The following is a 25258-nucleotide window of genomic DNA, read 5'->3' as shown; positions in this document are numbered from 1 at the left end:
GCTGATGCTCTGTAGTGCGAGAAGAAAGAAATTCGCGCATGCGCAGCTGGGTAACGCTTGTAAACAAAACAACAGCATTATCCATGAACTCCCAGCATCCCTCAAGGTGCGTGATTTAAAATCTTTTGCAAACTAGGCCTATAACTATTTTTCCACGAATATTTAAAAAAACTTTTTGTAGTCAACATACTGTACGTCCACTTGGCACCCGACAGACAATTTTAGTCGACGTACAATACGTCCAGTCGGCGTTTAAGGGTTAAGAAACGTTAATAAACTAAGAGACCATCCATTGATGGTCCAAGTCATAACTGATAATATTAGAAAAGAAACATGCCACTACAAACCACTCAAAGAAACATACCACTACAAACCACTCATCTAAGACTGATGCAGACATGCACACCAAAGAACATTATTCTACTGAAGGACAAACAAATAACCTAAAACAGCTTGCACTGATTTTATCACCATTATAAATACATGAGGCCTTAGGTACCATACATACTGAAGGACAAACAAATAACCTAAAACAGCTTGCACTGATTTTATCACCATTATAAATACATGAGGCCTTACGTACAATACATAACTTCCATGTGACAATGCTGACACTTTCATTTGATGTTTCTCAAAAGTAAGATGTGGTCAAAAGTTACACCTATAATAGTGAAAGCTTCACACTCATTCAGCAGTCCCATCCACCTGAAGGAAAGGATGGGGGTGGAAAATTTGCAAGAGATCTGCTAATTGATAGTATTTTTGTTTTACTGGAGTTCAGCCTCATATCCCACTGACTACACCATTCACTAATCCAGTCCACGTCACAATTAAGACTAAGGGCAGTTCAACTTCTCATACATGGAGACTTTACAACACCCTCTGGAACTCTTAGACATAACAGGTCTTAGGTCACTAAAGATCCCATCAACAGCAACTCGCTGTTGCCTACCTGTATGGAAATCTTGAAGTAAACCTAAAGCATATGTACAGTCACTCAAAAATGTTTTGCAACATGTTCCAGAAGTTTTTGTTCACCTAACAGTAATTTGTTCTTTTGATATTTACAAGGAAATGTAATTTTCTTATTTGATTTTGGTTATTAATCATACGGTTAACAATATAAAAAAGAATGGCGAGTGAAAAATTCATATTACAAAAAATGATGAAACATTTTGAAAAATTTCACTTCAGATGATTGGGCAAAAGAGTCAAAGAAGAAACTATATTTCGAATCCAGATAAAAGCTTACTGACTAATAAAATAATATTGAATAACCATCAATGAAATTATATATAAATAAAGAAAGAATTCAACCATTATCGTTGTCAAAAACAAAAAAGAAAAAATCTCATAACGTCGTATGTTATCATGTGACTCCACATTCAGGCAGGAAAAGTTTAAACTGTCTCGTCACTTGTACCGATAAGATGGGCAACAGACTAAGCCGCACCACAATCATTAGCTTGCATAAGACTAATGTTTCTATTGTAGATATTGCTCGGCAGCTTAGCGTAAATAAAACAACCATGTATAGAGGGATACAACAACAGAGAGAAATAGGAAACATGATAAATTTATTGTAAAAACTGGAGGACAACCCCATTATTGCACTACTGTTAAGGATCACCGTCGGATGATCACTTAAGGAGCTCCACCTAACTCCCCCCCTGACAACCGATGTTGCTATAAAGAGAGAACATTACGCTCTCCCTTCAAGTTGCTGCTCAAACCATCCGCAACAGGCTACATGAGACCAAGATACTATTTCATCATACTCCTGCCAAGAAACACTTCATATCAGTGAAACACAAAAGAATAGAGGCTAGGGTTTGCGTTATAATATAATCCAGTGGCCGATGATTTCTGCACGAGTCATCTTTTGCGATGAGGAGGAGACATTCTCCACTGATGAGCATGGTAGTCTTCTTCACTGCTGGCATTTAGCATTAACTAAATTAATGTTGAACTTCTAGCTAATTTTAATTCTTTAGAAACTTAGATAATAAGAAATACAAAAATAGGTGTTATATATTCAGTTAACTTCATAAGAGGCATCAAAATGATAGGCCTAAGTAGCAATGAAAGAAATGAGAAATTACACATGCTAATGGCATATATATATATATATATATATATATATATATATATATATATATATATATATATATATATATATATATATATATATAATTATATATATAATTATATATATATATATATATATATATATATATATATATATATATATATATATATATATGTTGCAATTATATTCTATGTATTACAAAAATTGACGTGAAATCTGTTAGTCTAGTTCAGTTTATTTTATATGAAGTTTCACTAGTTCACAATATACATAGGATTAGTCATTCAAAAATTTAATTAACAATACTAAGTTTCACTAGTTCACAATATACATAGGATTAGTCATTGAAAAATTTTTGATTAATAATAATGTGAAGCAACTCTTTACATAAGTCGTATTTGTTGATGTTAATAAGACTAATAGTTCGACTTGTTACAGTCGTAGGCCTATGTCTACAAAGTTTACACATATGAAGGAGATAAAACAACGATAGTGATGGCAGTTGGAGATGAAAATATTAAAACATAAGAACGGCGAAGACCTCTGAAGTATTATAGTAACATCCTTTAATTAAGTAAAATATGACGACAGTAAGCAGTATCAGAAAAAGCCCTGTTTAAGGGAAACTGCAGGTAATTTCTCGGACCCACCACTAGTGTTCAGTTGTTTCACGCGCTTACAACTGAGTTGCCAAGTAGCGCCAGATGTTGCTATTATAAGCTGTTGTCCGAAAAGTTTTGAAGTATGTTGCAAAACTTTTTTGAGTGATTGTACCTACTCCAAGACTCTGAAGATGTTGCCTACCTGGATGGAAATCTTGAAGTAAACCTAAAACATATCCACACACTCCAAGACTCTGAAGTTTATAAATAAGTGCACTGTGGTTTATTACATTGAAAGCAGCACTAAATTCTATTTGAATTAGTTTACACTTAAAACCCTCATCAAGATTTTCTTGTCAATGGCATGTCAAGTCTAAAAGAGCATCGCAGGTACCTAAATGCTTCCTATAAGCATCTTGACTATCAACTAACAATCCTTTAAATTCCACATATTAAGTGGCTTAAAAATAAGCTTTTCTGCACTTTATTACTAAGCTTGCACTCATCTGCAAAAATACTATAAGATAGCACACTTAAAGCTTTTTTAAAAAACAAAAGGAAGAAACCATTGGGATCTTCACCCCATCTACCTGGAGTACAAAGAATTTTCTTAACATCCCTAGAGCAAAATGCAAATTTTGTAAGAATAAGTTCAGGATGACAAGTGTCAGGGAGAGGGACATCCTTAGCTGATTGCCTGGCTTCAAAAGCTCAATGAAGCAATTTAGCCTTTTCCTTAGGGCCAATAACCAATCTACCATCATCTGTTAGTAGTGGCGGATTGGAAGATGAGCCTGACCTAAAGACAGAGGATCCCAATTTGGTCCACCACAGACAAGGCTGAGTAATTCCATCAAATTTCCTCTTCAAGGAATTGTTGTAATTTCTCTCAGCTGTGTGGTAAATTCTATTCGCAACACAATGAGACAACTAAAATGGTGTAATTTTTATGTGAATGATTTCGTATTCATGAGCTGAATTTGGTCGGTTTGTCATGGTAAGCTCATCTACATGGATCATCAAACCATGGCTGGTCATTTCTCCTGAATTTAATGACCTTTCTAGGGACATACCTTACTAAAATAGCCATCAGCAATTCATTTAAACTCTCCTTGGCATCTGGATCTGATATACCATCTGAAATATTAAATGCCTGACAAGCTTCAATAATGCAATCCCAATTGGCTCTAGATTTCCACCAGAGCGTTTTCCAATGGTGGTATTAGGAATACTGTATACTGACTGACATGGATATGTCCATCTCAATGGTAAAATGATTAGAAGTGCCTATATAACTGAGGACTTTGGACCTGACATTAGCTGGAACATCTGTGAATATGAGGTCTAATCTTTTACCTGAAATAAGTGTGGGATTCTCAATTAGTTAGACAAAATCGGAGGATATAAAGAACTCAGAGCAGCCAGCCATGTTGATCTGTGAAGTCTGAATTTGCTGTGCTTTGCACTGCAGTCTCCACAAATAACAAAATAAGCTTTTGAATCCTGTGATTGAGCCATACTAATTCTTTCCAAGAGACTGTCGTTATAGAATCGTCGGCATTTGGATTGCACAAAACAGCAAATACGTAAACACTGTAAAACTTACTGAAAATCTTAAAACGGAGAACGTCGCTCCAAGTTTTTCTGATGATAAATAGATCACCCAGACTTAGTGTATACAGCCATACCTTGCACATGTAGGATGTTATGACGATAAAGTCAGGGCCAGCAAACCCTGGGAATAAAAACTCAGCCTTTGACTTGTTAATAGTTACAAGTGTCTCAGATGAAAACTTCAAATTGCAGTCATGGGCACAACTCTGGAGATCAAGAAAATTTGACCTTAAGCCTCAAATATGAGTACTCTGCAATTTTTCTCATAGTAAGGAGTAGCAGCCTAAGGGTTCAGCTGAACCCTTAGGCTGCTACTCCTTACTATGAGAAAAATTGCAGAGTACTCATATTCGAGGCTTAAGGTCAAATTTTCTTGATCTCCAGAGTTGTGCCCATGACTGCGATTTGAAGTTTTCATCTGAGACACTTGCAACTATTAACAAGTCAAAGGCTGAGTTTTTATTCCCAGGGTTTGCTGGCCCTGACTTTATCATCATAACATCCCACGTGTGCAAGGTATGGCTGGATACACTAAGTCTGGGTGATCTATTTATCATCAGAAAAACTCATAACAACATAGTAAAAATCCACAGAACAATAAAGAATAATACAATTAGCATCAACAGTATTTACTTTATTTTAAATATTTCATTAAAAACATAAATACACTTGACACCGTATGTCATTGAAAAAAGTGCTGGAAGCAACTGGTCGACAGAAAAAGAGTAAAAATGCCTGACTGTACCAAGCTAGGGAATAGCACAAAATACATAAATAAAAAAAGTATGATTTAAGAAAAATTCAAAATAACTCGAATTTAAAACAGAAATTTAATGGTTAGCTTAACCTGATACACAACTGAAAGTAACTGAAGCTGAGAACACTATGAACAATAGAAAATAAAAAACGATGCAATACCACTGCTAGCAGAGCACAAAATTTTGTTATGCAGAGAACAGAACTTCTACAGCCTTGCCAGGAAAAAGAATCCTAAATAGAAGCTCCCAAAATTAGCTGAAATGCATCATGAGAAAATAAATACAATTCAAACATAGTGAAAAGTAACCAAAGAGCCTCTTCCCATTACTCACAACAAGTGGAAGTCACATTAATCACACCAAAACCAGAAGTAGGTCTGGGTATGCAAAGCGAGGGGCCTCTGTATCTCTAATGGTACCAGTGGTTGGACTGGAATTCCCCTACATGGAAGTGAGGCAGCATATGATTAATGGGGTTGTAGAGAACAAAACTTTTACTGAAACACAGTGATGAAACAATACAGTAATACCCCAAACTTGCGTGATTTGAGTTGTATGAATTCACAGACACACAAACTTTTTATTGGGACCTAACTAATTGTCATACATGAGTTTTTCACATACATGCAAACGTTTGCGAATACTGAGAAACCCTGCAAAAGTGTTTGTTGAATTTTTGGTGTAATTTATTATGTTTTCAAGCTTTTTTGTGTGTACATTAAATATAACATTAAATAATAAAAGTGATAATTCTCTCTCTCTCTCTCTCTCTCTTACCGAGATGAGAGAATTTTTATGGTACATGTATATGTTTATTTGTTTTGTATGATAAATAAATTTTTTACCTAATAATAAGTACATACTAATTTTCAAATATTAATAAGATTAAATAATAATAATAATAATAATAATAATAATAATAATAATAATAATAATATATTACAAAATTCCTATGTGATACATATTTTCAACAAACAAATATCTTTCTCTCATCTTTTGTGAAGAAGCTCGAAGGCAAAGCTGTCAGACATGTCAATTTAACATGACAAGAAGGGGGAGTGTTGCTGATTAGTAGGTCAAAGGTTTCTTATGTAATTCTCTCTCTCTCTCTCTCTCTCTCTCTCTCTCTCTCTCTCTCTCTCTCTCTCTCTCTCTCTCTCTCTTTCTCCATTATAATTCATAAAAAATTTCATTCTCTCAAGTATTTCACTCTCTTAAGTAAGGACAACTGTTATCTCTCTCTCTCTCTCTCTCTCTCTCTCTCATTCATAGTTAGCGAAACCTACGTATTACTGTTGCTTTGTATGTCTTTACCTGTACAGTAGATAATTTTAAATAGATCTGATTTTACCTGTACCATCTACAAACTGTAAATGTGCTATTCTAAGACATAGAGACATACAGCATTTCAGAACACAGAGAAAGAGACTGAATAAAGAAGATTTTAAAAATGAGGTTGAGAAGACTTCTAAAAATAGATCGGTGGAATGGGAAGAGAGAGAAATAGTATACTAATCTTCACACTCTCCTATATTTTTATGTCAAGCATTTATTTCTTTTTTTAAGGGTAATGTATTAAGCTAACTTTTAAATGAAATTACAATAAGTTTAATTTCATTTAAAAGTTAGTTTAATACTTTGGGAGCATGATTAGGGTCATATTTAGTGTTTAAATTCTAGAAATAAGCATTTATTTGCATTTTTAGAGGCCGTTGCTAAACTTACGCGGAAATTCACCTTGCACGAGGGGGTCTGGAACCCAACCTCACATATGTTCAGGGTATGACTGTAATACCAATAGATAAGTTAATATGCCTTTGCAAAAACAAATGAAACATGCCTCAGTAATTTCCCTGCTTTTGTGTACTCCATAGTGCTTAACTGATAATAAAATCTTACCCTTTCAATTTATCAAGAAGTTTTTTATCCTTCACCCAATGGACGTCTGGTGCAGGGACGGCAGCAAAAGTGCACGAGAGCTTTGCTTTGTTCCCAACTCTGACTGTTGAGTTCCGTGCTTCCTTTAATACAGGGCCAGCTGAAAGGGAAATTCACCAAGTTCATAGAAACAAGAACAATTATCACCTCAAATATGCTATATTCTTCAAACACATAAGAAAATTGGCCAAGATGATATACAATATATATCCAACTTAACTAATATTATAATCATGAAAAGATGCCATGGAATCACATGAATTCAAGAAAATATCTATCTTCACCAGGCACTCTCCGGAAAATTCACTGATTAGACAATGATAGTAGTAACTGTACTGTCAACAATTTTCCTTCATGCACAACTACTTTTTTGGGAATTTAAGAACAATAACTTCCATATTTAGTGACATATAAGACCCTTGGGCACACAAGACACCTGCCATATTCAAAAGGGGAATACAGTAAAAAGAAAAAACTTTTACATTTATATGTAGGCCTTTAATGTTATTGAAATAATAACAGCAGAACAAATTGGACAATGCAAGCAACCAGGATAGCATGAAAAATCCCCTGATAATATTTCTACTTTAATACACAAGGACAAAACAAAAAGTTGCTTAGGTATTGCAGAAAACATTTGATAACACTTCTTTTCATCCCATACTCTCAAGGATTACTCTGATGGTGACAACAAACTTATGAGTGCTTAAATTTGAAAAAACGAAAAAAAATTTTAGGTTAAATATAAGAAATTATGTAATCTTATATATATATGAGAGAGAGAGAGAGAGAGAGAGAGAGAGAGAGAGAGAGAGAGAGAGAGAGAGAGAGAGAGAGAGAGAGAGAGAGAGCACTAATATCAGCCTAGGAGAGAACCAACTGTGAACTTGGAAACAAGGGTATGCCATGGTGGATATGAGGGTGAATAGCAGAATACCCCCACCCTACACTATCCAGTCACTTTTCTTTCAGCCACAAGGGCAAAGTGGTGTGGTGAGGTGAATTAAATCATAAAAGGCTTTGGTTTATATACCTAGGAAAACTACAAACTATTTCAAAAATTTGTTTTGTTTCTACAGGGATACAAACCTTTGCCTTATATATGGAGACATACCCTTAGAGAGAGGGCTATTCCCTGCAACTAACTGGAGTTGGATCCCAGCTGGATATGTCATGCTCCCAGTTGTATATGCAATCAAGGATGACATGACTCCTTAACCTTCTACCTATTTGGCAAAAAAGGTTGACCAGAGTACTAGGGTCCTGGGTTGGAGTGGCCTACGTATGCAGGGACATTCCATGAGAAAGGAGTTCACAAGACCATGCTATCTCCATACAAAATTTCATGTTAGCTGGCAATTTATGCTGTTAAGCATCACTTACGGGAGACGTTGCCGCTCCTGTACGTATAGTTACATTTTCTCACTCGCAGAGCAGTCATTTGGTCTGTGCTAGTTTTTATGGGTTTTTTTATGTCCTTTTTTAAAATGATATATTTCTTTTGTGTAAACATAAATAGGATATTAAATAATGTTGGATAAGGAAAGATGAAAGAATTTATTTTGCATTTTTTATTCTAAAGATTGCATACATGAAGCAGGCTGATCTTCAGGTGAGGGTTTACTCACACTTCACAAAGAGTATGACGACAAAGGGCCTGATCACTGATAAGTAGCGATGAGGCAGTACTGATTTGGCACAGGGAAAGGTTCGTCTTCGGGCACTGGAGGAAATGGTGGAATTGTGGCGATCACTCCCCTTAAAGACAGCACCGGAACAACTTGTTGTTCCCCATGAAGATGCAACATGAAGATATGAGTTTTAGAGTTGGAGACACTTGCTCAGGACTCGAAACTTCAGCGTGACCAGTCTACATGCTGCATCGAAGAGGCAGGATCCTCGTAGAAGAAACGTATCCGATGAATTATGGCACCAGATGGAGACCACCTCACACCGCTTGCAGAACACCGTGCTGAGTCTTCATAAAGGCCACCTTGTACTCATGTTGGAACGTTCAAAAGTCACAGTCAGAAGGAGTCTGGTTATGTACTAACATCACATCCTACCCAATCAACATTTATGAGTGAAAAGATACTGCTGTCACAAATATATCTGTCATGAAATAAAGACAAAGTGACTTATAGTTAACAGCTGAGGATTGAAACTGGTCCCCCAAAAGGTACATAGTCTCCTCACTATCCCATACTATTACTGAACCATTAAAACCACTAAGGTAAGGTCGTATTATGTAACTATGAAAGAATTTCAAGTTACTAACTGGAATTTCCACAAGCAACCCCCAATCTGACACACTCAATTTTAAACTACCATAATAGCGATATAAATTCTCCCCAGTAAGAATTACTTGTGAACCATACAGATATGCTGTATTTATTAAAGTTGATTCCAAAGACCTGAGAGGTAAAATATCTCAAAAAATTTGCCGCTTAGAAGCAGCAACCACTGCCTTAACCTGTATTTTAACTTCTAATACTACGGGTTTTGCTTCTTTCTTAATATTCAACCAGGTAGTTTGACAAGAAGACAAAACTGCACTAACATCTAAGTCTCCCCCCACCCCCACATCCTATCAGCTGTGACCAATAACCCATTTAACCTGTAAGAGGTTACATACTTGTAAACAAGGTTTACTCCCTCAGGTTACAAAAAACTGAAAATTATTTTCTTGTCTTGATCAATGCCAAATGGTCTCAAAAGAAAGAAAATAGCATTTAAAAGGCACACAACCCACATTTAAAGGTCCAAAACCGAAGTTTACTTCAGGGGCCCACACCCGGCTGGCTGCTGAGACATAATCCTCGTGGTGTTGCAGTCCATTTTCTCTCTCTCTCTCTCTCTCTCTCTCTCTCTCTCTCTCTCTTCTCTCTCTCTCTCTCTCTCTCTCTCTCTCTCTCTCTTTTTTTTTTTTTTTTTTTGATTCTCCATACCTTCCCATATAGGTCCCCTACTACACCGTTTTTTCCCATTAACACATACAATTTATAATATAAATTTCTCTTACAAAATTGAAATTAGAAACATTTATATTACTTTTTATTTAGTAATATAACTTACAAACTACATTTTCTTTTTCTCTATCACTTTTACAAATTTCTAAGAGTATATTCTTCAAAACATGGTTCCTGACATAGTGGCATATCACAATCACGGCAGTGGAAGCAAGTGTCTTCTCTCTGCTGTGGTCTGCAATTTGTATGTCGGCAGACATAGCAAGCACTTTGTTTTTTGGCACCTGGTGGGACTGGCATTGTACGAATGAAATGATGTGCAGAAAGTCGGGTTGGATCTCCAGCAGCAGAGCGACAATCTGCTGAGGGGCATTCAACTGCACTATCTTCTAACAGCTGGCGTATCACTTCAATTATGAAATCTGGCAGTGCAAATTTTTTTTATGGTTCTTGAGCATAAACAGTGTTTGTGCATGCAACATTGTGATGTCCAACATGTGAAAAAAAAGTTTCTTGTACCATTTTAGTGTCTTACAAGCACAAGTACAATCAATAGGCTTCTGTCTTCCTGGAATAAAGATACTGAAAGAGGGCTGGAGATGTATACCAATTATCGACAAATAATACATGATTTTTGTCAAGATAAGGCTCCATAAGGGTTAGCACTACACCATTTCTGACACGCCCAGCCCTACCTCCCCAGTCACCCATACCTCCCTTCCTCCGTGCAGTTCACAGAAATGGACGAGGAGCTCGTTTTCCTCTTGTTGGTGGTGGTGTCTGTCGAGGGTGGGGTGGGAATCGGATGGGATGCGGGGATCACTAAGAGCATTGTGTTATCATTGGTGTGATTATTATTATTATTATTATTAAGACATAAAATAAATGGAAGTAGCCCAAATCGAATAAAGGAGCCAATGTCAAATCAAAAGTAGCCCAAAAAGTAGCAAGAGGCTGATTGTGAATTCTGGTCACCAAAGGTTTAAAAAGCAGCCCCATTTGCAATTTGTAGCCCAATCTGGCAACTCTGGGCCGGTCTCAGGTGCCGTTACATTTCTGGAGGTTTGTCAAGTCCCCATCCAACATAAACAATATCCATACAATGAGCTGTGAAGGCGCGCAAACTTAAAAACTTAAGAATGTCACATGACGTGGATAACCTGTGTGGGACGACTTCTGCAACATGCCATAAGACGTGGTTGACCTCTTACGGGTTAAAGATATCCTTAATGTCTCAAAACCCTCTCGTAATTTCTCATTACTATCTTGTAAAGATCAAAGTTTTATCCTGACCAGTTAATTCTGCTGTTACTTGTTCAATTTTCACCAAATTAGCAACTGACATACTAGCAATCGTTCCTATGACCATAACGACTCCAATCAACAATGGCACAGCCCTCTTACTTCTTTTAGAAGAAACCTGAGAAGTCGAAGAACCTAAATTTGGAAGCCATGTTAAAGTCTTCATAATCCTATCCTGAACCCTAACAGCTGTAGCATTAAGTTCGGTTAACCAACCCCGCAACAGATCAGACATATTTCGTTTGGTATTCATCTCACCCAATAAATACCTAAGCAACTGAACTTTATTCTGGGATGCTTCAAGCTCATCCCTTGCTGAACCTATATCCTCACGCTCTATATTCAAAGTTACTGCTTCAGACAACAACCATACATCATAGTCTTCTTCTATAATAACACCTGGGCCTAATCTCACTACAGGATTAGCCCATGCCACAACCCCCAAAGTCACGAGCAGACGAAACTTCAGCATCTAAAACAAACAAAAGAAGGAAACCTATAAGTTACCAGATCTTGAAACAAGGAAAAAAACAAACAAAAAAGAGAAACCCATATATCTATAAAACTCTACGGTATTTTGCCCCTAATTTAACTAAGTTTTCCCCTCTCAGACATTATTGTAACACGCACAGAAAAAACTGAATTCAGACAATTAAAAATTTGTATAATTCTAAGGACCGATGTCCTCCTTAGTTAAAAAAAAAAAAAAATACAAATCACACACCTTTAAAACCCATTAAAAAAAACACCTTTAAAACCCATAAAAAAAAAGAGGGAAAAAAAAATGATCACAAACAACACTTCATCACAGGATTCCCATTAACCTGTCTTTTTAATTTTGGATATATGTCAACCGAGACACGCCCGTATATTCATCCTGAACCACAAATCTATTCCTCTTCTTGACTTCTACAACCTGAAAAGGACCCTCAAATTTAGGACCTAGTTTATAATTCAACTGATTCCTAACATTTATTTTCACAAAAACCACAGCAACTTTAACTCTATCTGGCTTTGAACCGCTCCTGTCAACCATATCCTCAGTTTTCAGGTCAAGGTTTTTAGCAAGATGCGCATATTTCTCTTTAGCAGTAGAGATAGGCGATTTCACTGCATCATCACCCAATGGAATAGGTAATAAATCGAACTCGTCCCTCACTGGGTAGCCAAATAGTGCTTCATTGGGAGACATTCCAATAGTATCACTAACCATAGAATTGATGCTATGCTGAACCTGTGGAATACAGTATATTGATCCCAATTTACATCATTGCCCCCTACAGTAATTCTGAGAACTTCAATTACCTTCCTATTTGCCCATTCACATAGCCCATTAGCTTCTGATCTACAGGGAATAACAGTGAATTTCCGAATGCCCATTACATCCGCAAGACACTCTTAACGTCTTGTTCACAAACTCTCCCATTATCTGTAATCAGCACCTCAGGAACCCCAAAATGACATATATATCCATTAAAGAACACGACTGCCATCTCCTCTGCTGTTTTATGCTTCAAAGGAAAAATCTCTACAAAACCTAGCTAATTCGTCAACAACCACCAACAGATGCTTATGGCCATAACTAGATTAACAGAAATTGGTTAAGAGATCCATACAGACCCTAGAGAATGGTGTACTGGGGATAGGAAATGAACCCAATTTACAAGAAACGATGGTGTACTGGGGATAGGAAATGAACCCAATTTACAAGAAATGACCCTTGATGGCTTACACGCATTACAAGCTGAACAACATCTCACAAAGTATTCCACTGACATGAGCATATTCTTCCAAAAGAGTTGTCCCCATATATTCTGATACGTCTTCTCAATACTGAAATGTGAACTGCCAGACCTATAGGAACAAGTATTTGCTTCATACCACCCTTATCCTCACTATTTCTCAGTCTGTATATACTCTTCCTAACTAACAAATTACCCTCTAATTCAAGACCCATAAAAGGCAACTTATAACCATTCCTAACCAATTTCCCTCTAAGAACGCTTGTGCATCTGCCAAAATCTCATCCTCATCCTGTTAAGATTCTACTTAACTAATATCCCAGTCTATGCAACCTCCAGATACATAACATACATGAGGACCATCTGAATCAGAAAAACCTCTACTAATGGCGTCCGCTACAATACTATGTCTACTCTCTATATACCTAACCTTGGCATCAAAGTCCCTGATTGTCAGATACCACCTAGCTCTTTTAAGGGAAAGATCCAGCTTATCGAAAAGATCCAACAATGGCTTATGGTCTGTAAGAACCTCTACTTGATTGCCCATCAATAACATCTTAAAATGAATCAAACTAGACACTACGGCAAATGCCTCTTTGTCCACTACCGACGATACCCATTCATTACTATTCCGTGTCCCAAAGTTCCTACTGTAAAATGCAATCGGATGGAGTCTTCCATTGAACTTCTGCATAAGGCAGGCTTCTATACCATCGCGACTGGCATCTGTCACCAAAGTGAAAGGACATTCAAAATCAGGAAACTGCACCACTGGGGGATTAACTAAAGCATCCTTAATATTCTGAAAGGCTGATTGCTGTCTATCACCCCATACAACATGCACATCATCCCTCAGGACATCTGTCAAAGGAGACGCTAAAGTAGAAAAACCCTTCACAAACCTATGAAAACACCCAGCCATGCCAAAGAAAGACCGAATCTGTTTCTTATTCTTGGGAGTAGAAAAATATACAATTGCCTTACCTTTATCCTCATTCAAACTAACACCCTCCTTAGAAATGACATGACCCAAATATACTATGTACTTCTTCAGAAAATTACACTTAGCTAATTTCATCTTCAAACCCACTAACCTAAGCCTTCTAAAAACTTCCCCAAAAACCTAAATGTTCTTCTACAGAATCAGTGACAACTACGATATCATCCATATAGATGAATATGGATTTCCCTAACAAGCTATGCAAAACTGTATTCATCAGCCTAGTATATGTCATAGGACTACCTGGTGAACCAAATGGCATCTGCGTGGATTCATAATGCCCCTTCGGCAAAGAGAAAGCCGTGTACTTTCGACTCGCCTCGCTAAGCGGTACCTGCAAGCACCCTTGCATCAGATCAATTGAAGAATAAATATTCTTGCCCCAATCTCAACAAATAAATCTGGCAAACACGCCACAGGGTAACGATCAGGAATGGTTTTCTCATTCAACTTCCTAAGGTCCACACAAACCCAGACTGAACCATCCTTGTTAGGCACTGCTAACAACAGATAATTAAAAGGTGAGGAACTGGACCTAACAATGCCTTCTTCTTCCCACTTAATAACTTCTTGCTCTACCAGTTCTCTAATCTTGAAAGGAATCCTATATGAAGGGACAAAAATAGGATCAGTCTTATCCTCTAAATGAACCTTGTGTTCTAACACATTTGTTAACGCTAACTTATCCCCTTTAAGTACGACTGTTCGCAAACTCAGCCTTAATATATTCTTTCAAGTCCGCATTGGCTAAATGATCTCTAAAAACCTGCCTCCTAGCCTGTAAATCTGCTTCTGAAAATTCACACACGCCTATGACTATAGCAACTGAATTACAGTAAACCCCATTCACGGATTTCTTTGTGAAACGTATCTACCAATTATTCGCGGAAAATTCACCAATTCGCTGTATTTTTCACTGAGACATATTCACTAATAACTGTATTTTCATCTCATTTTCATGACTAAATGCACTTTTTGTGATAAAACTATCAAAATACTCAGGTAGTGCTCGAGTTATGATAATTCACCTTACAATAATTAGATTTTGAAATGGGGTAAGCAATTAATACCGATACGACAATATTATTTATAAAATATTTTTAGATTTTGCGTGGGCACAGGCAGCAGATTAATCAGGCAGCGAGAAACACCAAATTACAATAGACAAACTTTCCTCCATCTCTTTATCCCATCTTCTAGTTAAAACAGGAACAGAAAATGATAAATGTATTGTTAGTAACGTTTATACTCTTGCGTAAATGCGTACAGCCATAAACAACCGACCAAGAAACTGTTGTTTTGCTTATAACCGAATCAGATAACAACAGCTGTTTACCTGGTATTTCAACCATCGTACGGTACTAAACAATTACCGTAGGTTATAGCACAAATGACATTAAGCAGAATAGGACGGATAAATTTTTACATTATACCCTTATCTGCTATGGATAAAAAATCGTCAAGGAAATATACTGCTAAATTTAAGCTGCAAGTTGTAGCTGAAGCTGAGAAAACAATGTTCAAGCTGCTAATGACTATACTCCAAATTATCGTGCATCGGCAACATGGATGAAACTCGATCATAATTAAAAAAGGAGAGAAAGTATTTTAATCAAAACTACTGGGCATGAAAGAACGCATACTGTACTGTTATTTTTACGCCAATAAATGATAAATACGTAAAGCTAGTATTATGATGAAATCAAATGAAAATAGCAAACGGAATCTTGAAATTTTTTACACAAAACAAACGCCCCCAAATGGCCATCGTCAATCGTCATCTAATAACGAAAATAGATAAATTAATTTCACAATGAGACGTATTCTAGTTATATTTAGACTTCAAAACACTGTATAATGAAAAATAACCTTGCCCCATATAAATAAAGTATCTAGAGATTCACTTACGCCAACTAGAAGCAAGAAAAGTGCTCTGAACTGAATTAAAAACAGCGAAATAAACACCGCATAAACAATTTCCAAACCAAAACATTGAGACTCTATGACGGCAATTTATAATAAGAAAGCAATGTAAGAATATGTACAGTATTATTGGATACAGTGAATTAATACTTATTCATTATGTTGACGTTTGTATAATACGATATGTGAATATAGAGTACAGTATAATGTAAGCTACACTACCGTTTATGTATACAATATACCATAGTGTAGGCTAAGCTAATTCTTGTTTGTTATTCAATTTCACTTTGCATGAACCTCCAGAAATTAGCTGATATTTATAATTACTATACTGTGCATGCATAGAGTATACTTTATAGTGTAGGCTATGCTACCATATATGTATACATGGTACTGAATACCCTAATGTAGGCTAGGCTATGTTAGAGATACGTTTTGGTATTTCTTACGTTTTTTCCAACAAACGATGGTTTTTTTTTGGAACCTAACCCCATCGTAAGTAGGATAATACCTGTATAAACATTTTTTGTTTGTTTTGCGTGTGTTTGAACTATCAAAATAGGCAGTTCTAAGTGTTTTTAGAAGGGTTCTAAGTAATCACGGGTGTGTGTGTGTGTGTGTGTGTGGTATGCATCCCCCACGAATACGGGGGTTTACTGTATCTTCATTAACCCAGTCAACAAAATCGACTGCCTAAGTACCTTTCTGATAGTTCCGAACTGAATCATTACAGTTTATAGAACCAGTACACACCAACCCCTTCAGCTTTTCGCTACACTCATCCGCACACACCTGTCTGGGTTTATGAACACCTTTCACTTGAACTTTCACCATAGAAACCATACCAGGACCAAGAACCACATCATCCGACAAAACGCCTTTATAACACTTCCTACCCACAGAAACATGTTCAGAACAGACACACAAATTCTCACGTACACCCAATCCATTACCATCATCCACTCTACTATATCCATTCCCTCGTAAGGTACAAAAACACTAGGTACTCCAACAGTTATACCGCATACCCCTGTATGAAATGAGATTTTTCTCCCCAACCTGCTGGATGACCCAGTAACAATGTATTCCCCAAAGCAGCCCCTTGTATAACCAAAAATGGTCCTGTAAAATTCTTACCCCCCAAGAGATAAACACACATACACTTAACCCAAACCCGTAACCTATTTGCCTGAACATCACACTGTCTCTTTATCAAGCCTCAATGAACAACCAGAAAACATCGATCGGAACTACTCATAATTCATCAAATTAATAGAAGCGCCTGTATCTATAAAAATATTCACACCAACCCCACGCACATAACCTTTTACCACTGGCTTCAGCTCTGAGGGTTCACCTAAAAGTCCTATTTCACAAGAAGCAACCCCTTTTATCTCTTCCCTTTTTGTTGCTTGGTCCACCTAAAATTTTGTCAGCCCCTAGAGGCTCCCGAAAAACCCCCTCGAGGAGTTCTCCTACCTGCCAGACCAGCACTCTGAGGTGTGCTTCTACTCATTCTGTTTAAAAAGCGGGAAAAACTGCCAAGTGTGATATACAGACTTGCAAGTGCCACAATATTTCACCCTACAAAACTTCTTAGTATGGCCCTGCCTATTACAATTATAACAACGCCCTTGAGATCCTGAACTAGCAGAAGTCTTATCATCCTCTGTCTTGGCACATAACCTCATAATTGTGGAATCAAAATTACTCTGTGTATGATGCTTCGGAATAGCCCCGGAAGATTTTGGCATCCCGTCCAAAAAGGAGCTATCTACTGTAGGGCATTTCGATATGTGCTTACAAATTTGAGAGAACAGTAGATTCTCATCTGACCCCCTTTCAATCTCCTTGTCAAAACTATTTACGATAGTATCAGGGATGTCATTCAGGATCCACGCATATTTCAATAGTTTCTCAAGATTCTCTTTTGTAATAGAGCTGCCATTTATCCAACCAGAATTTCTCAACTTCTTCAAAAAATCCCTTGTAGCATCAAAACATCCAGCACTAAATGTGACCAGCGAATCATGGCCTTTACAGACCTTGAAAAAGAGATCCAAGATCTTGAACCACATCACCGGCTCCAGCTGTTCCATATGACGCTCTCAAAAATCCTTGAGATCGTCCCAGGTCCTACACTTCAAAAAGTGATGACGCTGGCAACGTTGTCCGATATCCCCTTTATCTAAATTAAGGAAGACTTCTGCTTCATTGAACGCTTCTACCCCATCCGTTATTTTCTTGGTGACTAAAAAAATTCGACACACCCTCTGTAAAAATTTCGAGGGGAACTGGAAGAACACCATCAACCAGCCCAGGAAAAGGCTGAACTCCAGCATTTATGGATGTAAATTTGTGCAACACTGTCACTTTATCCTTATCTTCGTTAGCCTCTGCCATATTATTGGAACGGGTAACCGTCCAAGTTCCAAGAACTTGACCTGATCTCAACTTCATATAACTCCCCAAAGGTAGAAAGAGAAAGGAGGAAAAAAAAAATCAAGTTAAAAATTCAGCAAACTCCCAGTACTAATGCAAATGCAAAACATTAAATTAAATTCTAAACGCCAAATGCAAACAATGAAGTAACCCTAACCGCAGATGCAAACAATTAAGAGAAAAAAAAATTCTAAATGCCAAATGCAAACAACAAAGACATTTTCCTGAAAATACCCAAAATACTTCAGTCCACCCTCACAAAGAAAACAGGCTCGCAGAGAGAACAGGATAGCAGCATCATGCGTTCTCTATGATATCAAAAGATTGTCACTGCTCACTAATGACGTAACTACTATGGCAGCAAAAATATGTAGCTAACCTGAAAAAAAACTTTTCACCCTTTCAATGCACGCACTCCACAATCACAACACACGTTCACACTGCACTAACTCGGTAATAGTGCACGGTCATCTTGACTGGGGGGGGGGGAAAAACTGGCTCAGTCATCAAAGACATGTATACCAACCAAAAAGGCACACCCTAACTCTTAACAATCTTGATTTCCTCATAAGATAAGTCTCTTTAGAGCGTACCTATACATTTTAATACCTGAGTGTGGTTTCCGCTTGCCACCAAATATATCTGTTACCCAGTCAAGAGGAAATTTCAATGCTTACCTTTTTCTGCAAGTCGAGAAGTCCCATCTATTGGTAGCTTGATAGTGACCGCATCAAAGGCTACTGGTAATGTACATCTGTACTTAACCACATGCATTCTCTCTCTCTCTCTCTCTCGTCTGAAGCGAAAAAAGCTTTACCCAAAATAATTTATTTGACAAAACTCTAACATAACTGGATTGCAAGAAATGAGGGATGAAATAAAATGGATTACTAATGTTCACCAACCGATCAGACAAATTACAGTCCATCATATCTAACTAATAATTACCTCTACATCGTTATCTCACAATAGGTCAATATAAGTCAAAGTCCAGTACATTCCCAATGAGTACATCTTTAACCTCTTTCTCAGCTAAACATCTGAAGTCAAATAAAACCCTTATTAAACAAAATGCATAAAACTGAAGATATGGGAATTCCTCCCATATTACCTAAAAAGTACACACAATATTATAAATGCCTGACATGAGAGACATGTATAAATGAAAGAAACATTCTATAGTTTGGGAAATCAAATTGGTTCCTACCTCCACACAGCAATGTCCACAGTCTTAAGACTGTGAACATTGCTGTTTGGAGGTCTTGAACCACAAAGTCTTCACTGAAGACTTTTAATAATGTTCAGTGTTGGTCTTCAAATGATCATTTTTCTGATAACTAATCCCTTTACACCCTGGGACTCCACCATAAAGAAACGCACATACTAACGCATTTACCGGAACCTGGACATTTCTGCCGAACGCACTCATGAAGTCTTGTGGGGAGTTTCCACGTCTTGTGAATACCTGATGTAACAGTTTTACTTAATTAGGAAACGAGTCAGATAACAGCTAATCATCCTCTCAAGGTTCTTTAGAATGTCTTTAGCCACACTTACTAATTAAACATCTACTGTGTATTGTAATTCATAAAATACTTGTGACCTATAAGCTTTTCACATACAGTAAACCCCCGTATTTGTGGGGGATGCGTACCCCACCCCCGCGAATAGCTAAAACCCGCGAATACTTAGAACCCTTCTAGAACTGCCTATTTTCATAGTTCCAACAGACAAAAAACAAACTAAAAATACTTATACAGGTATTGTCCTGCGTATGATGGGGTTAGGTTCCAGAAAAACCATCGTTTGTTGGGAAAAACGTAAGAAATACCAAAACGTATCTCAAACATAGCCTAGCCTACACTAGGGTTTTCGGTACCATGCATACATATATGGTAGCCTAGCCTACACTCTAAAGTATACTCTATACATACACGGTATAGTAATTATTAACATCAGCTAATTCTGGAGGTTCATGCAAAGTGACTTATGATAATTCAATGCAAAGAGAAATTGAATAACAAACAAGAATTAGCTTTGCCTACACTATGGTATACTGTATACATATACGGTAGCATAGCCTACATTATACTGTACTCTATATTCACATATCGTATTATACAAACGTCAACATAATGAATATGCATCTTTTCCATGGATCCTTTAAAATGTTATACATTAATTCACTGTACCCAATAATAGTGTATACAAAATGTTATGCCTTAATTCACTGTACCCAATAATAGTGTATACATTCTTATACTGCTTTTGTATTATAAATTGCGGTCATAGCGATCAATGTTTTGGTTTGGAAATCGTTTATGTGGTGTTTATTTCACTGTATTTAATTCAGTTCAGAGCGCTTTTCTTGCTTCTAGTTAGCATAAATGTATCTCTAGATACTTTATTCATATGGAGCAAGGTTATTTTTCGTTATACTAAGTGGTTTAAGTCGAAATATAGCTAAAATACGTCTCATTGTGAAATTAATTTATCTATTATTTTTGTTAATAGATGACAATGGCCATTTGGGGCGTTTGTTTTGCGTAAAATAATTCAAGATTCTGTTTGCTATTTTTACTTGACTTCATGATAATACAAGCTTTACGTATTTATTGTTTATCGGCGTAAAAATAACAGTAATGTGTTCTTTCATGCCCAGTAGTTTTGATTAGAATACTTTCTCTCCAATTTTAATTACGATCACATTTCATCCATGTTGCCGATGCACAATAATTTACATTATAGTCATTAGCAGCTTGAACATTGTTTTCTCAGCTTCAGCTACAACTTGCAGCTTAAATTTAGTAGTACAGGCAGTTCCCAGTTAACGGCTGGCTCGGTTAACAGCGATCCAGTTTTATGGGGCTTGTCTAGCGACGAAAATCTGCAATTTTCGGCGCTGAAAATCGCAGATTTCCGCTTATCGGCGCCGATAATTGGGTATTGGTGCCGATACATACCTAACAGAGGCACCGATAACTGAAAACCGGCGCTTTTCGGCGCCGATAAGCCCTGAAAATCGCCAAAATCGCCGATTTTCAGTTAGCAGTGATTTTCGGTTATCATCACACCCTCGGAAAAGGAACCCTGCCGATAACTGGGGACTGCCTGTATATTTCCTTGATGATCTTTTATCCATACTGAATAAGGGTATAATGTAAAAACATATCAATCCTATTCTACTTAACGTCACTTGTGCCATAACCTATGGTAATTGTTTATTACCGTACGATGGTTGCAATACCAGGTAAAAGGCTGTTGTTATCTGATTCGGTTATAAGCAAAACAACAGTTTCTTGGTTGGCTGTTTATAGCTGTACGCATTTACGCAAGAGTATAACGTTACTAACAATACTTTTATCATTCTCTTTTACTTTTTTTTAACTAAAAGACGGGGTAAAGAGATGGAGGAAAAGTTGTCTATTGTAATTTGGTCTCCCTCTCTGCCTGATTATGCTGCTGCCTGCGCACGCGTGAAATTTAAAAATATTTTATAAATAATATTGTCGTATCGGTATTAATTGCTTACCCTATTGCAAAATTGAATTATCGTAACTCGAGCATCACCTCAGTATTTTAATAGTTTTATCACAAAAAGTGCATTTAGTCATGAAAATGAGATGAAAATACAGTATTTAGTGAATATTTCTCAGTGAAAAATACCATGAATGGGCAAATTTTCCGCAAAAAATGGGTAGATAAGTTCCAAAGAGAAATCCGTGAATACGTGAGTCCGCGAATCATGAGAATGCGAATACGGGGGGTTTACTGTATAGCCAGTAAAGCAATGAATGGTTTCATTTACATTTGTATCATTCTACTTTAGGCAAACTTTCTACACAATCATTTGAAAACTGGTTGGCAAATCTGTTTGTTTCTGTTACAATGCACTCCATGACTTCATGAAAAAACTAAAAAATCTCCACAGAGTTTTCTTTATCCTGAACAATAAGGAGAGGGTCTCCTCTCCTTATCAGTTACTGCCCAGTCACTTGGCAATGCGTTGCTCAAATCTAAATTAGTTTTTTTTTTTTTTAGAACATATAAATCTTCTTTACTGTCTACGTTAGAGCCATCCGAGCTGCTACTCTGAGTCTCGTATTCATCTTTAGTCTCTTCACTGAGTTGTTGTTGTTGTTGTTGTTGTTGTTGTTGTTGTGGTTCCCCAGACTCTGTTATGCCAGGAAGCCTGCACCACAAGCAAGAAGGACACCACGCTTTACTGGATCTGACCATAACTGTGTGGTAGTGTGGATGTTGTGTTGTTGTCTAAGGGCTGCCAAGTTAGGGCAATCTACTAAGAGATGTGTAATTGTGTGGGGACTAACTTGGCAGAGTGGACATATGTCTGTTTGGGTGTTGTCTATGCGGTGTTTGTAGGTGTTTAGTGATTGGTGATGACCACAGCGAAGTAGAGTCAGGTGTACTCTCTCCAATCTTGAGAGCTGTGTTTCTGTGCTGCTTATGTTGGGTGGGGGGGTGCCGAGTATTTTGTTGTTGGGAAGGTTATAAAGTGCTTGTCTGGTGAGGTGAGTATGGATGTGCTTTTGTTTTGTGTGATGTTTGTGGGTGGTGGTATAGAATTCAAGATATTTGTATAGTGTCTGTGTGGTGTATTCGCTATTTGCCTGTGTGTTGGAGGGTGGTCGTGAAGGTAATAGCATGGGCTGTTTGTGTTGTTTATGACTGATGCCAAGAATTGTGTGCCTCTCATGTCTAGGTGTTGCCTGATGGTGAGAATCTTGGTTTCGGCGTGTAAGTGTTCTATTGGTGTGGATTGTGTACTGCCAAGGATGATTCTAAGAGCTGTGTTTTGTATTATTTGTAGTTTGTTTAGTTGTGTGTTGGATATGGCAGGGTGCCAGGCTGGGCTGGCGTAGTTTATTATGGAGCGGATGTATTGTTTGTATACTGTGATGAGCGTTTCTTTTTGTTGTCCAAATGTTGTGCCTGTTAGTGATCTTAGTGCATTTAGTCTAGGTCTGCATTTCTTGATGATGTTACTGACATGTGGAGCAAATGACATTGAAGTGTTGTCTTCACTGAGTAGAGATGATATCTCTTCACGCAAGAGGTTTTACTTTTGCTTTGAAACACTCATTATAGGGGATAAATGAAATCAAAACAAAAAGAAATCAAACGTTTACCAATGAACATCCACAGCGTAGTGGAGACAAGAGGTAGATATCCTCTGTCAGACTGTCTTTCCATTACAAAAAGAAGGTTCCCCTTTACTCCTACTTCAACTCTTGTATTGCCAAAGATGTTCCTACCATTTGCATAAGAGTAATTTATGAGCTTGATCAGTGTTGCACCAGCCTTGAAAGCGGGAGAACCTGTTACTTCGTCAAAGGCAGTGTGATATGAGAGGCAGGCGACTGAGATAAGCCATTGATGATGCTTAACAGTTTACAGAAAAAGACACAGGATGACACATTCTAGGGCTGAAATAAACTGGTTGCTCATGATGCACTCAGCTGTGTCTCATCTGGTTCTGATATGTAATTCAGCCCAGGTTTCTCTTTTAGAAATGAAGAGGATGAAAGGCGAGTCCATTCACTCAACATTCATACTCCTAGACCATAATGGAGTTAGGTATTCTTAAGAGTAACTTCTCCACCCAAACGGAGATTGGGTAACTACACAATTTGTTGAGCAGCCTCCACAGGTTCTCAGGAGGTCTCCAAGAACTTGTGGGCAACATCCCTAAGGCTAAGGTCCCACCGAATCCGTCAACATTGCCAAAGCAGCCTCGTCCGTTTATAAGCGTGTCCATTTTGTTCCTTGCGCGTGCAGTCCGGTAATGCATGCGCCGTATGGGGCCACTCATATTTGAATTATGGCAGCTGATCGAGACGGACAAAACACTTAGCTGTGTTGGATGCACGCGACGGATTTGGTGGGGCCTTAGCCATGAAGAAAGAAACCCCTAAGAACATTCTTAGCTTGCCTTATTTTAGTGGTTTTGAAAACATAAAATCATTGTTAAAACCGTTTAATGTAAACCTTGTTTTTTCTTATAATAACACACTCAAAAGAATGTTAATAAAATATAGCCCTAAAGAAAACAACAACATATATAAAATTCCATGTTTGGATTGCCCCTCTTTTTATATTGGCCAATCTAGCAAAGATTTAGATGTACGTATTAAGCAACATAAGTATTCAGTTAAAACTGGACAAGCATCCAATGCTATATTCATTCATTTAAGCATCCAATGCTATATTCATTCATTTAAGCGAAAACTCTCACAGGATAAATTGGACTGAAAGTTCAGTGATTGCCAGATTGAAAGATTTCTCTTCAAGAAATCTACTGGAGTCTGCTATTATCTAGCTTACTTCCAGTTGTAATTTTAATCTTAGCCCTGGCATGTATTATTTGGACCCCTGTATTAGAAAAATGTTCAAGAATGACCTAAAAGATAAAATCACTGACTTAATTACATGGTAGCTACTTGATATATATTTTCTATATATTCGTATGTTTAATATAATTCTTTTTTTTTTTTTAAATGTTCATTTTGCAAAAAGTTATTATTGTTTAAAAAAAAAAAAAAAAGAATTATTGTGTTGTACTAAAAATTTTTAGGTCAGTCACGAACCTGTATAATCTTTTAATTGTCCTGTCCCTGCTCCTGAACGGTTGATCCTAATGCTTTGTAAAAACCTCTTAAATATTTAATCCTGTTTTGGCAGTTCTACTAATTCTTCAATTGTGTTGGATTCCAGGTACATATGTTTCCTTTATAATCCCCTTCTGTCATTTATATGAGCTTTCTTTGTAAACATACTTTTATATTTCTTCAGTCTGCTAAGTAAAGGACTAGTGTCGAAAGGCCTCACAGCACTCCAGTGTTTCCGTTTGCTTCA

General features: G+C 37.2%; 1 protein-coding gene across 2 annotated transcripts in view; it reads right to left on the bottom strand.

Moving 5' to 3' along the window:
• Ptp69D (Protein tyrosine phosphatase 69D) overlaps positions 1–25258 on the bottom strand; it is a 752166-nt gene that overhangs the window by 574797 nt on the left and 152111 nt on the right. For both annotated transcript variants that reach the window (XR_010849719.1, XM_067084316.1), the window contains exon 5: positions 6963–7101. Coding sequence is in view for 1 of the 2 variants with exons in the window: in XM_067084316.1 (XP_066940417.1) it covers positions 6963–7101 (139 nt within the window). In the remaining variant the exon portion in view is untranslated. The remainder of the gene's footprint in view (positions 1–6962; positions 7102–25258) is intronic.

This window comes from Macrobrachium rosenbergii, chromosome 41, assembly GCF_040412425.1.
Source record: "Macrobrachium rosenbergii isolate ZJJX-2024 chromosome 41, ASM4041242v1, whole genome shotgun sequence".
In the NCBI taxonomy this organism is placed as follows: Eukaryota; Metazoa; Arthropoda; class Malacostraca; order Decapoda; family Palaemonidae; genus Macrobrachium; species Macrobrachium rosenbergii.
The sequence above is the reverse complement of the archived record's forward strand: the minus strand, read 5'-3'. Positions and strand labels throughout refer to the sequence as shown.